Here is a 15,565-nt window from a genome sequence, read left to right as displayed (position 1 = left end):
GGAGCTGCCGTGGTGCCGTCTGTGGGATGAAGTGCTGGGCTCGAGAGGGCAGAGCGGGCGCTCCCGCGGGACACTGCTGTGCACCTGCAGGCTGCTTCCCTGACTGTTGGCCAGTGCACCTGGCTGCCATCACGGCTCCTCGACATGTGCACCTGTGGCAAGTGTGCCCCAGGGGTTTCCTCCCAGCAGTCAGGAGAGCCGGAGCCCAGCAGTTCGCAGTCCAGCTCGGCCTCTGCTTTACAAGAGAGGCTCAGTGAGCATCCACGGAGCCCCTGCTCAGCAAGGGCAGTTCACGGCCGGCAGGGACAGCCCTGTGGAGGGCACCTTGGGGGACTGGAGTGTGAGGGGCACAGAGGGCGTGGCCACAGGAGCAGGGTCCCTGAAGGTGCAGGTGGCCACAGACAGCCCTGTGGAGGGCACCTTGGGGGACTGGAGCGTGAGGGGCGCAGAGGGCGTGGCCACAGGAGCAGGGTCCCTGAAGGTGCAGGTGGCCACAGACAGCCCTGTGGAGGGCACCTCGGGGGGACGGGAGCCTGAGGGGCGCGGAGGGCGTGGCCACAGGAGCAGGGTCCCTGAAGGTGCAGGTGGCCACAGACAGCCCTGTGGAGGGCACCTCGGGGGGACGGGAGCCTGAGGGGCGCGGAGGGCGTGGCCACAGGAGCAGGGTCCCTGAAGGTGCAGGTGGCCACAGACAGCCCTGTGGAGGGCACCTCGGGGGGACGGGAGCCTGAGGGGCGCGGAGGGCGTGGCCACAGGAGCAGGGTCCCTGAAGGTGCAGGTGGCCACAGACAGCCCTGTGGAGGGCACCTCGGGGGGACGGGAGCCTGAGGGGCGCGGAGGGCGTGGCCACAGGAGCAGGGTCCCTGAAGGTGCAGGTGGCCACAGACAGCCCTGTGGAGGGCACCTTGGGGGGACGGGAGCCTGAGGGGCGCGGAGGGCGTGGCCACAGGAGCAGGGTCCCTGAAGGTGCAGGTGACCACAGACAGCCCTGTGGAGGGCACCTTGGAGGGACGGGAGCCTGAGGGGCGCGGAGGGCGTGGCCACAGGAGCAGGGTCCCTGAAGGTGCAGGTGGCCACAGACAGCCCTGTGGAGGGCACCTCGGGGGGACGGGAGCCTGAGGGGCGCGGAGGGCGTGGCCACAGGAGCAGGGTCCCTGAAGGTGCAGGTGACCACAGACAGCCCTGTGGAGGGCACCTTGGAGGGACGGGAGCCTGAGGGGCGTGGAGGGCGTGGCCACAGGAGCAGGGTCCCTGAAGGTGCAGGTGGCCACAGACAGCCCTGTGGAGGGCACCTCGGGGGGACGGGAGCCTGAGGGGCGCGGAGGGCGTGGCCACAGGAGCAGGGTCCCTGAAGGTGCAGGTGACCACAGACAGCCCTGTGGAGGGCACCTCGGGGGGACGGGAGCCTGAGGGGCGCGGAGGGCGTGGCCACAGGAGCAGGGTCCCTGAAGGTGCAGGTGGCCACAGACAGCAGCCCTGTGGAGGGCACCTCGGGGGGACGGGAGCCTGAGGGGCGCGGAGGGCGTGGCCACAGGAGCAGGGTCCCTGAAGGTGCAGGTGGCCACAGACAGCAGCCCTGTGGAGGGCACCTCGGGGGGACGGGAGCCTGAGGGGCGCGGAGGGCGTGGCCACAGGAGCAGGGGTCCCTGAAGGTGCAGGTGGCCACAGACAGCCCTGTGGAGGGCACCTCGGGGGGACGGGAGCCTGAGGGGCGCGGAGGGCGTGGCCACAGGAGCAGGGTCCCTGAAGGTGCAGGTGGCCACAGACAGCCCTGTGGAGGGCATCTTGGGAGGATGGGAGCCTGAGGGGCGCAGAGGGCGTGGCCACAGGAGCAGGGGTCCCTGAAGGTACAGGTGGCCGCAGACGTGGGATTTGCTCAGACGAGGAGGCCAGGTTTCTGATGCGTAAGGATCAGAGGAGGAGCAAGAATTGGTGGTGGGGACTGAAGGAAGGCGGACACCTGTGGGGCTCAGCAGTGAGGGTTGGGGCAGTTTGGCGCCAGGTTGGCTGCTGCTCCAGCTCAGTCATAGAGGGCGCGGTGGGTGCGCTGGGGACTGAAGAGGTCACAGAGTAGAGCATTGCAGTGGGCTCACTGAAGGTGGAGAAATGTATTTCACACCCAGGTGCTACCAAGTGTCCCCTGTGAGGGACAAGGGCACGGGCATTGTGCTGCCCCTGTATCTTTTGTTTCTGTAGCCACAGGGCACTGGCCCTGGGCTGGATCGGAGCCCACACAGATTCTGCACGGTACATCCAGTCTGCCTTGAGAGGAGGGTGCTGGTCCGCACAGGCAGGTGACCTGAAGGTCTGTCTCCCCGGCTTTGTCGAGAGCAGCAAGGGAATGGCCAACGGCACAGCTCCACAACAGAGAAGCAGGGGCTGTGGGCGTGCTCCAGTGTGATCCTGAGCAGGGCCCATCCGTGCACCCGGTGTCTGTGTCTGGCCCAGGAGAGCTCGGGGTCAGGTGCTGGGCACTGGAAGCCCTCACAGCCATCGAGCCATCGCCTCAGTGTTCCTCTAAGCAGAAGCGTCGCCCCGGGTCACGTCTTCCCTTTCACTTGCCTTGAGAAAGGGCAGACAAGTGGGCTTCTGTGATGCCATTTTCCAGGGGTTTGTTGGTGCCTGGGGGATCACAGGCCAGAGTGTGTTAGATGAGACTAAGAAAGGAGTGAGGGCCCGGCCCATGTGCCAGGAACCACTGCAGAGGGGGCAGCCGCCTGGGAGGGGCCTGCAGCCTGGATCTGAGCCACAGCGGTGTCTCAGAGACGCCTGGCACCAGGTTCTGCAGCCCCTACTGCACCTCCCATGTACGTACACACACACACACACTGCACTCATACATGGACACACACACACATACTGCACCTCCCATGTACGTACACACACACAACTGCACTTCCCACATGTACATGGACACACACACAACTGCACTTCCCACATGTACATGGACACACACACAACTGCACTTCCCACATGTACATGGACACACACACACACAACTGCACTTCCCACATGTACATGGACACACACAGACACACACTGCACTCAGACATGTACGTACACACACAACTGCACTTCCCACATGTACATGGACACACACAGACACACTGCACTCAGACATGTACGTACACACACAACTGCACTTCCCACATGTACATGGACACACACACACACACTGCACTCACACATGGACACACACACACACAACTGCACTTCCCACATGTACATGGACACACATGCAGACACTGCACTCACACATGGACACACATAAACACACTGCACTCACACATGTACACACAGTTCACTTCCCACGTACACACACATACTGCACCTCCCATGTATGTATACACACACACAGAGAGAGACACTGCATTTCCCATGTACACACACTGTACTTCACACAAACACACACACACACACCCCACTTAACCTTTGAAGATGCTGCAGGGCATTGGTTTAGTCTTGCTTCTCTTTGGTAAAATAGAACCAGAACTGCTACTTTGATGGGTACATTGGGAATGTCAGAGACTTGTATTTTCTTTAAATTCCATCTCATTCATTGGGCCAACTCCCAAGCTGCTAAATGCCAGCCCTTCCAGCGGGACTGGGGCCCTGGCTGTCTCGGAGCCCCACCTGGATCCATGCTATGCTAGGAGGGGCTGGGCTGGGGCACGGTGAGACTGCCTTGGCTGGCTTGGGAAGATTGAAGGAGGGAGACCTAGGGTTACTGGAGATGGAGTGGAGGGCTTGTGTGACAGGTGGGGACAGCAGCCCACTGGGACACAGGTCCATACGTTGGCCCATGGGGGAGCAGCCTGCCACTGCTCATGACAGGGGCCTGGATGCCACGGGTGCCTTGAGATCCGCTGGGGAGTGCCTGGCTCAGGACTCCCCCAAGGCAGCCAGGGCACACAGCCCTGCGCTGGCCTGCTCTAGAACCTGGAGCCATCACTGGCTGGGCCCTGACCTGTCTCTCTTCCACAGACCGGAAGCCACCTCTTGGCACTGCCTTAGGCGAGGCTGAGCCATCAGGCCCTGTGGATGCCAGTGACCTCCCCAAAGTCCAGATTCCTCCACCGGCCCACCCGGCCCCTGTGCACCAGCCACCGCCACTGCCACACCGTCCCCCACCTCCGCCTCCCTCCAGCTACATGACGGGGATGTCCACCACCAGCTCCTACATGTCCGGAGAGGGCTACCAGAGCCTGCAGTCCATGATGAAGACCGAGGGCCCCTCCTACGGTGCCCTGCCCCCTGCCTATGGCCCACCAGCTCACCTGCCCTACCACCCTCATGTCTACCCCCCAAACCCGCCCCCACCGCCTGTACCCCCTCCCCCAGCCTCCTTCCCCCCGCCCGCCATTCCTCCCCCAACTCCTGGCTACCCCCCACCTCCACCTACATACAACCCCAACTTCCCACCCCCACCCCCACGCCTGCCCCCCACTCACGCAGTGCCCCCTCACCCTCCTCCAGGCTTGGGCCTGCCACCGGCTAGCTACCCACCTCCCGCTGTTCCCCCTGGAGGGCAGCCACCTGTGCCCCCACCCATCCCTCCGCCTGGCATGCCGCCTGTTGGGGGGCTAGGGCGAGCGGCCTGGATGAGATAACGTGACGCCTTTTTCTTGTGTTTTTCACCAGTTTTTCTAGCCAACCTGAAGATTAGTTTAAGTGGGTGAGCGGCAGGGTACCTTATGTAATGCTAGACAGTTGCAGTCCCGAGGACCCCCCCATGAAATCGGGGTGGCCCGCATGTGGGATGGGGACAGTGGCTTCAGTGTGGCCTGGGCAGCGCCTGCGCCAGCCCGACTGCAGGGGTCCCGGCGGGCGTCTTGCGTCCTGCCTGCACTGGGCTACTGCCTAGAGTGAGAACGCTCAGCAGCCATATTGGCTCCGTGAACAGCTTCAGTGAGCAGTGAATTTCCTTCTAGAAATCAGTGCCTATTTTTCCTGGAAACTCCGTTCTTAGTCCAGTTCCATCTGAAGTCCAAGCTGTCAATATCGTGCTCATTCCGTGACTCCCTTGACACCTGTGAGATGAACCACCCTGACTTTCAGCTCATACTGGAGGGTTTACCTTCTGGGGTGGCTTCCTCCTCCAAGGAGGAGGAGAGAAACATACTTGGGAAGTAATGTGTGTTTACATCTACTTGCAGATTCCCGCACACATTGATTTTTTTTTTTAAGTGTGAACGTTAACAACATACTGTGAATTCCATCTTGGTTACAAACGAGACTCCTTCACTCAGTTATCCAAATAAAATCAGTTCTGAAACTACTGCTTTGTGTGTTCGGGATTGAAGGTGGAGCTCCTGGCCTTTGCAGCCCCAGCCCACGTGACGAAGGCCAAGAGGTGGGAGTGGAAGACCTAACCCAAGGCCTCCCAGCACCTGGGCTGTGCGGTCACGTGCCGATGTGCCTGGAGGCGTTAGGCCAGGGCTTGGACGTGAACGTCTTTTGGTTCCTGCCTGGTGTGGAGTGGCTACAGGCGGCCTCTAACATCTACCCTGAGGGCCCCTCCCTGCTGCCCAGCGGCCCCACTCCCCTGCGACAGAACAGCAGCGCACCCAGCCGAGAGGCTCGCAGAGGCCTTTATTTCTCTAGCTCAAAGTATACACCACCACGACCTGATCTGTTACTCCTTTTACTAAAATAGTTAAAATCATCGTGTTTACCACACTATCAAAAAGCTCTATTTTCTCTCCCCAAATCAAAGTGGTTCAACAGAAGGTAGAAACGGGCCGGGCACCTGCGGCTCTGGCTGCGGGCAGGCGGCTCTGGGTCTCGCCGCGGGCACCGCCTCAAGCCAGAGCTGCGGCCGCACGGCGTGAACAGACGCCTGTGCCGCTCCGCAGCGTGCAGCCTGCTCTAGAAAATCAGTAGTGTGCAGTCTGCTCACTCTCCAGTCTCAAGAAAAAAAAATGAAAGGTCACTTTTTTCTCTTTAAACATCGGTGTGTAGCATAACTGGTGGGTAGAAACGCACCCGCCTAAAAGCTGCTCAGCAGATTCTGACTTCAGGGTGGCAGGCCCCCGAGCGGGGCAGGCCCAGTGGCCGCCTTCACGGTGGGGCTCTCAGCACCCTAGCCCAACGAGGGGCTCAGAGCTGAGGCTCCAGAGGGAGGGGCAGGCTCCAGAGGGAGGGGCTGGCCCCGTGTTGCCCTGCTAATTGCAGAGCTGGGCGTCACCCTGAGCTGCGGCCAAATGGCCACCTGAGGCCCCAGCCGCTGGCTCTACGGCCACCAGCTGTACCCAGGCGCACGGTCGTGGCTCCATTTGAGATGCGTCCCACGGGCAGTCCCACCCTAGCAAGCCAGGGGCTGCCAGGGGGGCAGGAAGGGGCAGGAGGGCTCTCAGGATGTGCTCCGCGGGTCCCTGGACACCACACAGCTTTAGGGACAGGGTCACTCCCCTCTGGAAGGGAAGGTCACTTCAAGGCCCATCTGCAGGGGACTGACCGATCCCAGGAATCTACTTATTGCTTATTTCAGTGGTGGCCCAGCTACCTGATGCGCACACAACACACTCCCGACTCTGCTCGCGGCAGCTGCAGTCCACCCACTCCGGGGCTGCTCTGTGGCTCTTTGGACTCCAGGACCCAGAAGGTGCCTCTGGTGCTCCCAGCCCAGCTGCCCACCTGGGCAGGAATCGCCCAGTGCCATGACCAGCAGGTGTTCACCCAGCTTCAAGAGCACAGCCCTGGTGACGGAAGCTCCTTCCAGAAAAAGCTCAGAGGGCTCCCTGGAACTGCACACGGCCTGTCCCCTGTTCAGCGCCCACTCAGCACGCCCTGGGCCGTGAGCCTTTCCCCTGAGTTAGGACCCAAGGGTGCCGCAGGCACACACAGTGGGAACAACCCCCGTGCCTTGGTCCCCAGGCCTCTCAAGGGCCCAGATGGGACCTGCCGGCCACACACGGCCCCTGGGCACCTCGCTCGGTACCGTGGAAGAGTGAGGAAGGCTGGTGAAGCGGTGTGCGCGAGGTGGTCCGTCCTGTCCTAGGGCTCCAGGACCCAGGAGCGTTCTCACCGCCCACACGACCACCCGCTCTGGGCCTCGTCCTCACGTGTCCTCATGTGTCAGTTCCTGCTTTCCCTTCACAGCTGACCCACGGAGCCGCCTCGGCGGTGGCCGACAGCCCTGAGGCTCAGAAGGGAGGTGACGGCACCCATGACGAGCCTGCCAGGCGGCAGGGCACAGCTAGGGCCCAGCCCACCCCAGCAGCCTCTCCATCAGCTCCATGGCTGTGAACACGACTCAGCCCACTAGACCTGTGTGGGCTCGAACCTCGAGCAGGGCTGAAGGAAACCATGGACACCTCAGGGGCCCAGAGACGCTGAGTGACTTGCTGAAGGTCACTCAGCAAATTAAAGCCAGAACCGGCACCCCCACGGCTCTGTTCACAGTGACCCAGGGTGTGGCCAGGTCCCTGGGGGAGGCCACAGCTGACCACGGGCCCAGCCGTGGCCCAGTGCTACTGTCCAGAGAAAACAACGGTGGCTCGGCTCAGACTGCATGGGACCACCCCGTGCCCCCAGCCCATCATGTAAACCACAGCGAGGGACGAGCCCTGGGCACAGAGCACGGGACGTTACAGAGAGGGCGGCTGTCTTGGGGGGGCAGAGGGTGAGCAGCAGGGCAGCTGGGCACAGCGGGGGGTCAGAGAAAGGGCCTGGAACCCCAGAGCAGCCTGTGGCCAGCCAGGGACTTGGTGAGTTTCCTTGTCCAAGACGTAGGGAGCCCAGTGCTCAGGGAGCCAGGGCAGGGAAAGGCTTGGCGGAGGGGGTGCCACTCGTGCCAGAACCCAGGCTCCAGTGGCGCCGGTCTCTGTGTGGGCAGCGGGCAGCAGGGTGGAGGCTTCGTGAGGACCCCTGTGGAGGGCGGGGCCCAGGAGCCAGGGGCCGCCGTGGGCCTGGCATCAGCAGCAGCAGCAGCAGCCTCGGGCCTCTCGCTAACGTGGCCGCGGCTGGGGCCCAGAGACGGACAGGTCGGCAGCTTCTCGTCTTGGGATTTGCTGGTGAGTGAGGCGGGAGATGGAGGCCTGGCCAGGCCGGGCACGCCGCGTGCTATGTACAGTGCGCCCCCAGGCAGGAAGACGGCGTCTGGGCTCCAGGTGTGCCAGTCCATGGCCGGGGAGGAGCGGCCCTACAAGGGCCCCTTGAACTGGTTGCCAGACAGGTGCTGCCGGATGGAGGGCTTGGAGCTGGCGGCGTCTCCCAGCTTCCTCCAGACCACCTGTGGGCAACAGGGCACAGGGCGTGAGTGTAGGGCTCACCCCGAGCCCTCAGACCACAGGGCCGGGAGGGGCACGTGGCAGGGGGCCAGGCCCGCCTCCCTCACAGCCACCCAGGACACTCCGTCCCACCAGCTTCCGCACAGCCTCCAGAGGCAAGGAGTGGTACTGGGGGGGCGAACGGGGAGGCTCAGAGGCCCAGGCACGGCCAGCTGCGGTCCCAGCAGCCCAGGGGCCAGACCCCACCGCGGTGAACATCTGGACAGACTCGGGCCTCAGGGCGAGGGACCACAGGGCAAGGACAGGCCAGCCACCCGGCCCTAGCTGGACAGGCAACAAACAGGCTTAGGGAGGGAAGGAGGTGGCCGTGCTGGTGGCCCTGACCAGTCCCGGGGCCAGCGGCTGCCACAGCCCCGACAGGCACTCACGTTGCACATCTCGCGGACGATGGCCTTCTCCTTCTCGCTCAGGTCCTCCTCGCAGCTGTCCTGGAGCTGCCGGTCCAGGTTCTCGTGCACCTCCAGGACCTGAAGGGGACAGGTCACAGGTCACGGGCAGAGGCACCGGTGGCCGGGCTGGGATCACGTGCGAGATGGGATGCAGACAGTGGTGGGGAGGGGTGAGCTGGCAGGCAGGGGGATTCGCTCCTGCCCGGGGACCCCGAGGTATGCACCAGTCACTGCTGGCACAGGCCAAGTATGGGCGTGTGGGCGTGTCCGAGCACAAGTGGGCGTGATGGCCTCGGAGCCCACACACAGTGGGAAGGCACGCACAGGAGAGGGGCCACACGCCAGTGTATGTGGCCACCTCGTCACAGCCACCTGCTGGCTCCTGGAGGCCCAAGGCTGGGCCTGAGACCCTGGCTTTAGGCCAGACCTAGTTCGGCCCCAATTCTGTGCCCTCCCCTGCCCCAGACCTCAGTTCCCCGGCTGCAGAGGCTCAGGGGCGGCCGACAGGTGGCACACCTGGGTCGGCTTCCTGGTCCCTCCCTGTCCCTGCATCAGGGAGCTCCAGGCAGCCTCACATCTCCAGCCACCCACCAGGAGAGGAAAGCCCCCAGCTCAGAGAGGCGTGGTGCTCCCTGACCACAGCCCGCAGCACGCCCGGCGCCCCCCACGTCCTCACCTTCATCGCATGCACAACAGCCTCGGGCTTCTGTCCGGCAGAGCTGTAGCCGGAAGAGGCAGGCGAGGGCAGCTCAGGCACAGGGCAGGCCGGGCCCTGCGGAAGAAATCACACTCTAAGCTGGCTGCCAGGTGACCTGCAGCTCCGAGAGACGAGGGCCTGGCTGTGCGGGGCCAGGGCCCAAGCAGGAGGGAACGGGGGCACCCTCGCTGGGTCGGGCAGGTTCACGCCGCCAGCTCTGCACCTCCCCTCCTGTGGGTAAAATGGTCCCTTGCAGGGCAGAGGTGACAAGGACAAGCTGTGCTGGCCCCTAGCCCATGGGTCTGCAGGGGAAACCACCAGCTCACGTTGGACAAGACACTGAGACCATGCAACAAGGGGGCACCGCCCACGGGTGCCCCACAGCCCAGGCTCTGGGGGCTACACAGCCTTGGGGTCTGGGGAAGCCGGGCTTGGGCACAGTTCTATCTGTGACTTGAGGAAGTACCCTGTCCCCGTGAGCCTGAAGTTCCCCATCTGGATGACGGAGAGTGTTCCACGTCCCAAGGTGTGTGGGAGCCCTGGAGGTGCTGCCTGCAGCTGTTTCCCTAACTGTGGCCCAGGCTGCTCCAACTCTGGCGCCCAGAGAGAAACCCAGGGGGTTCTCCCTGGGGAAGGGGCGTGGGGAGACAGGACCGGAACAGGAGGCTGCACTCCCTAAATCTGCCAGCAGGGGGCAGCAGCCACACACACACATTTGGAAGCATCTCCGGGAGCCCGTGTGGCGCTCTGTGGGCATAGCACAGACACTGCCACCCTGTCCCAAAGAACCTGTAACAGCTGGCCCTGGCACCGCTAGCCTCCTGTCCCCGTCTGCTCCATGGGCACCCTCAGCTCCAGGGGCGTGTTCCTGAAGCACAGAGGGGAGGGAAGCTGGAGGCAGCCTGGCCATCCGTCAACCTGCCTGCCCAGCTCAGCAGGGGTGCTGCGGACCTAGTGAGGGCAGGCCATGGCCACATCCTCAGAGACAGTAGGAGGCACAAGCAGAGCCTGTAGCCATGGCCCCAGCCTCTCTCCTGCCTGCAGTGAGGCCGGGGAGGGGCCCAGAGGTGGGGAGTGCAGATGGCAGGGCACAGAGCGGCCAGAGCCCACCAGGCTCCCTACGGGTCGGCACCCTTACTGTCTGCAGAGCATATGGGGCGCGAGGCAGCAGGCTCCCTAGGCAAGGAGGGCAGGTGGGCCTGCACCCCGGGGAGCTCCCCCGACTGTCACACAGGCAGCCCATGTAGGGGTGCACTTCCCAGCCAGCTGGCTCCCCGCCACCCTCGCTTCCTGTCCTGGGCAGGCCAGGGCTGGGATGAGAGCCCCGAGGACCACCACAGGGCCCGTGCCCGATGATTTCGGGGCTGGATCCCCAAATCAGAGCTGCCCTGGCACTGCCGGGTTAGAGAGGCCCCCACGGCTCCTCCCCTTGAGCAGAGACGGCAGAGCCTAGGGCCTGGCACTCACGTTCGGCAGGGCGTCCTGGTAGGGCGGCGGCAGGGCGGCGAGCTGGGACTCCGAGTGGTAGGGGGAGAAGCCTTTCCGCAGAGTCCGGAACTCTCCGGGGCCCGCCTGTGCAGGGAGAGGAGGGGTCAGGGGCCGGGGCCACCCTGCAGCCCAGCTCCCCATGCCCATGGGAGAATGAACGAGGGAGGGGAGCGATAAGCGAATGAAGGGCCGGCCCTCACTCCCTCCCGGCCCAGCCTGGCAGGAGACACAGCCTCTCCTAGACCAGGAAGACCCACTTCCTGCATGGCAGCCAGGAGGCTGGGGGTCCCTTTCCTTGCTCCCCAGCCTGGGAGGGGCCCCCACACATCCCACTCACCTCCTCCACCCCGCTCCTCACAGCCCCCAGCCTCATGGACCCCTGGGTCAGCCCCACCCACGGGGCTGAGGCCCAGAGGGTCTTGGTGGCAGCACAAGGCAGGTGTTGGGAGCCCATGGGGGCTGCAGAGGGAGTGGGAAAGCATGGAGCAGCCCCTCCCCCACCCCAGGTGGGGGGTGCCACAGAAGGGGGCTCAGTGTCTGCTCAAGGGCGGGGCAGGCACAGGGCGGGGTGGAGGAGCTGCTTCCTTAGCCTCAGGGAGGACCCAGGCAAGGAGGGCAGGTGGGCCTGCACCCCGGGGAGCTCCCCGCAACTGACACAGGCAGCCCATGTAGGGGTCCACTTCCCAGCCACCCTTGCGTCCCATTCTGCTGAGATCCAAGCACACAGGGAGACAGGCCCCCAAGACGGCTGTCTAGATGCCAGCACCAACCGCAGAGGGTCTTGGTCCTGAACCACAAAGCGAGCCAGCCGGCCCTGCCCACAGGGGCCACAGACATTAACCCTGCCTAACCCAGAGAGGGCATGGCCTGGAGGAGCCCCACCACCACCCCCAGAGCCCTGCGCTCACCCGCTATGAAGCCTCCCTGCCCAGATCCACTCCAAGGCAAAAATCCCAAACCAATCTTTCCCGGTCAGAAATCCGTCTCCAGGGCAGGGCGAAGCAAAGCAGACACACCCCTCACCTTGCTCCCCCACCCCACCCCCGCCGTGCTATTCGTGCTATTCGCAGGGCACCCTGGGAGGGGGCGGCCCCACACACATGCACACGCTCGCTCCACCAGCCCACAGCCGGGCCCTTTCCTGTCCTGACGCACGCACACACCAGGGAGGCTGTTCTGGGCTCGAGCCTCGCTTTGTCCACAGCTTCTCTGGCCCTGGGCTGCCACGGGAAACACAGCCCCAGATCATTTCCTTGGAGGGGCTGTGTGTGCCTGGGCTGGGGGCATTTTTTAATTAGCAGCAGGCAATTCTGCGAGCATCTGTAAATATTTGCATGTCCACAGGACTTTATTAGCAAGCCACAAAGCCAGGCTCATTAAGGAGCTGTGTGGCTAATGATGCGTCAAATGAGGAACCATTACTGCAAATGAAAGAATCCCGCGGCTTGCCGCCGCCCGAGCCCTGTGCCCACGACATCCTGGGGTCCTCCGCTGAGGGGAAGCTGCACTGAAATCACCTGTGGGGATGGGTGTGCACGTGGAGGCGCACGCACGTGGCTAAGGAGTGCAGGGAGGCGCCTGGGTGCTGCCCCCAGGGTGGGTCCCCAGGCCCAGGGAGGGGGAAGGGGGGTCTCCCACACCGAGCGGACGTCTAGGGCATCCGGAAGGCAGCAAGAGGGTTGTGGGCCAGGAGAGACCGGCGGCTGCAGCGCCCACTCCACCGAGGCTTCGGTCCAGGGCTGCGTGGCCATGCTGCCCACTGGGTCACCTCCAGCTACTCCCTTCCCTGTCCTGGCCTTGCGCAGGCCTCCAGCGGCTCCTCCACCCACCGGCTGCTGCCTTCCCGCCTCCCATTCCCAGAGTTCTGCTTGCAACATTGTCACAGGGCTCAGGGGGATAAAAACCCCAGAGAACACTGTCAGAGGCGGGTGCCAGACACCGACACCTCCCACCTCCCTGGCCCAGCCACTGGGGCCCCTTGCTTGGGAGGATTAAGTGGCTGGGCTGTGGGCTCGGCTTAGTGACTGCTCAGTCCAGCGGGGCCCCACCAAAGGGGAATTCCGAGTGACCGTGGATTGGCCCGCAGCCGCTGCCACCCGCAGAGGGGCAGGGTAGCGAGCGCTCTCCCAGGCCCCGGCACCTGCGCGGCGCTTCTTCCTCGGCAACCTCCAGGGTGCCCACCGGCTTGGCTGGGAGGCCAGGCATGGCCAGGTCCAGAACCAGGTGGGGGCACAGCCGCAGCCTCACCCTCGGCAGCAGGTGGCTCCTGGCTGGAGAGGGGCAAGGGGGGTAAGGGGAGCAAGGGGGCAGTCAGTCACGGCTGTGGGCTCGGCTCACGCTGCACTTTGCAACGACCTTGTTAGCGTCCTGTCCACCGTGGCTGGACGGTCCCAAGCCAGGGCCTGGCTCAGCGAAGCGTGCCTGCACCCCTGTGGCTCTCGGGCATCTGGCCATCACCCGGGGTGGTGCTCTTGGCATCAAGTGGGTGCCAACCACGCAGGCTGCTGCGTGTCCTGCAACAGCACCCGTGACACGAAATTCCCCAGCCCCATGGGGCCACAGCAAGGAAGCAAGAAACCCTCGAACAAAGCGAGCCCCAGGACTGGGAGAAGGGAAGGGAGAGGAAGCCATCGAGGGGCAGTGGCCGAGGCTCTGGCTACATGGGCCCAGCCCCACCCCGCTGAGGCCAGCACAGTGCCCCACACAGGGTCACTCGCACTGGTTCCCAGGACTGTGGTCAGGGCAGCGGCCCCAGCCCAGGAGGCCTGGCTCAAGGGTAGCCACAGCCAAGCGCTCTGCCCGCAGGGCTCTCGCTGGCACAGCAGGGCCGGGAGGGGTCAGCAAGAGGTGGGCGGCTTGCTCTCCTGTCTGCAGAGCTGGAAACCAATGCCAGCCCCCAGGAAGGCAGGGCCTGTGGAGAACCTAACGGTGGCGGTCAGCACCCAGGAAGGCACAGGGCCGGGGACACAGCAGTCACACCACACGGCACTCAGAGCAGCCCCCCACCCCCGCACCACTGCAAACGCGGTCACACCAGCGGCTCTACCTGCAGCCAGCTCCTTGGGCGCCTGGAGGGGGAGGGCAGCTAGAAGGAGAGAGAACAGCGTCACCCAGCACACGCCAGCAGGGCCCGGCCTTCCGCGGCGCAAAGCCACGGGGCCTCGGCCGGCTGGAGTGGGCGGCCACACCCGCGGCCGGCTGGAGAGGGTGCCCACGCCCATGGCATAGGGGTGATCACCAAAGTGATGCACAGAGCCTCCAGACACAATGAGGGCCAGCTGACCACCCGCTACGCACTGGGCACTGCGTCCCTAGGGTGCCTGCCTCCTTCAGGGTGTACCACAAAGCTCACACGGCCCTTCCAGGGCAAAGTAGCTCTTCTGAGAGGCCCTGGAGTTGGGGGCACCGGCCCAGAGGCACCCCACGATCCCAGCCATCTCAGAGGGGACGATGGGGTACAGTAGCCTGCAGGGTCCCCGCCAAGAGCCACCCGCCCATACCAACTGTGTCTGCTCCCTTCTTTCTTCACCCCCACGAGAACTCCAGTGAGGGCCGTTAGGGGTCGGCGCTCACGCTGGCGGTAACTGAAGGTGACCATGTGGCCGGTGTCACTTTGTCACTTCTCCATGGCTACCACTGCAGCCTCCCCTGCAACCCACGCCCTGTCTCAGTTCTCCAACTCGGGTGAAGGAGCCACCGGGACCACGGGGCCCAGGACAGAGGGGGTGACACACTGGCCGGGTCCCACCCCCGCAGAGACTGTTACCCTCTGTGGGTCCCCGCAGGCCCAGTCCCTGTTCTAGTGGGGGAAGGGAGGAGCAGGCCTGCAGGCCGGGCACTTTGGAAGGGGGCGGATGGGCATTTTGCAAAGTACCCTACCTCGGCTGGGGACCTTGGAGCTGCCCCCGGCCGCCCAGGGTTCAGTTCAGCTGGCTCCTGGGTTTCATTTATCCGCCCAGCAGGGGGGGCCCCACGGTCAGTCACAGCCGCCCCCAGCCCCCAGCAGGCAGGCGCAGGGGATCGGAGGGGGATAACGCGCAGAGTGCCGGGCTGAACCCCCGGAGGAAGCAGCTGTGTTGATGAAATGCTAGGGCTGCCATGAGAAAGCAAACACGACCTGCGATGATAAAGCAATTCAGCCTGCGAACACTTGGGTGCATTTTTAATTAAAACTATTTTGGAGTTAAATAGAGGCCACGGGGGCAGGGTGGGAGGCGGGAAGCAGGGAGGCTCTTCCCCCGCACCCCAAGGCCTCACCCCTGGCCTGCTCCTCCTGCCACTTGTGAATGGGGTTTCACGGCTGAGATCTGAGAGGGTCACAGGGAAGCCCCCAGGCCACAGCCCAAGAGGCTGAGGGCAGCACCCCTCTCGTCAATGCCATCTCTTCAAGATTTCCAAAGGCTCACATCAGCCATCACTTGATTACCTCCAAAGACGGTCCCCTCACTACCTGCTGAAGCAGCAAGGATCGGTTTCCCTCCCCTCTCGGCCTAGGAGACTGGGTGGGGAGCGGACACTCCAGCCATGCTGAGCTTCGGAGACACAAATGTGGCCATTCAAACCCTGCCACCCCGTGCTCCAGGAGCCAAGAGGCCAGCAAGGATGGGGGCTGGGACCCACAGGGATGGTCACAACATCCCGTCAGCAAAGGAGGGCAGCCCAGGGACCCAGAGAGCTCTGAGCAGCCCCGGAGGTACCTG

At 64.1% G+C, this 15,565-nt stretch overlaps 2 protein-coding genes across 8 annotated transcripts in view; one reads left to right on the top strand and one right to left on the bottom strand.

Moving 5' to 3' along the window:
* The window catches only part of CCNK (cyclin K), a 35,952-nt gene extending 30,674 nt beyond the window's left edge, over positions 1 to 5,278 (top strand). For all 6 annotated transcript variants that reach the window (XM_062181055.1, XM_062181051.1, XM_062181053.1 and 3 more), the window contains one exon: positions 3,985 to 5,278. In XM_062181055.1, coding sequence (XP_062037039.1) covers positions 3,985 to 4,610 — 626 coding nt within the window. In that variant the 3' untranslated portion in view covers positions 4,611 to 5,278. The remainder of the gene's footprint in view (positions 1 to 3,984) is intronic.
* Positions 5,279 to 5,630: 352 nt separating this feature from the next.
* The window catches only part of CCDC85C (coiled-coil domain containing 85C), a 64,447-nt gene continuing 54,512 nt past the window's right edge, over positions 5,631 to 15,565 (bottom strand). Inside the window, exons 3-6 of one of the 2 annotated variants that reach the window (XM_062181058.1) lie at positions 10,845 to 10,949; positions 9,357 to 9,452; positions 8,660 to 8,758; positions 5,631 to 8,233 (exon numbers count right to left, since the gene is read on the bottom strand). In XM_062181058.1, coding sequence (XP_062037042.1) covers positions 8,144 to 8,233; positions 8,660 to 8,758; positions 9,357 to 9,452; positions 10,845 to 10,949 — 390 coding nt within the window. In that variant the 3' untranslated portion in view covers positions 5,631 to 8,143. The remainder of the gene's footprint in view (positions 8,234 to 8,659; positions 8,759 to 9,356; positions 9,453 to 10,844; positions 10,950 to 15,565) is intronic. The other variant, XM_062181059.1, reaches the window with a different exon arrangement.

This window comes from Lepus europaeus, chromosome 22, assembly GCF_033115175.1.
Source record: "Lepus europaeus isolate LE1 chromosome 22, mLepTim1.pri, whole genome shotgun sequence".
Taxonomy (NCBI): domain Eukaryota; kingdom Metazoa; phylum Chordata; class Mammalia; order Lagomorpha; family Leporidae; genus Lepus; species Lepus europaeus.
This window is presented reverse-complemented; position numbering and strand designations above follow the sequence as displayed.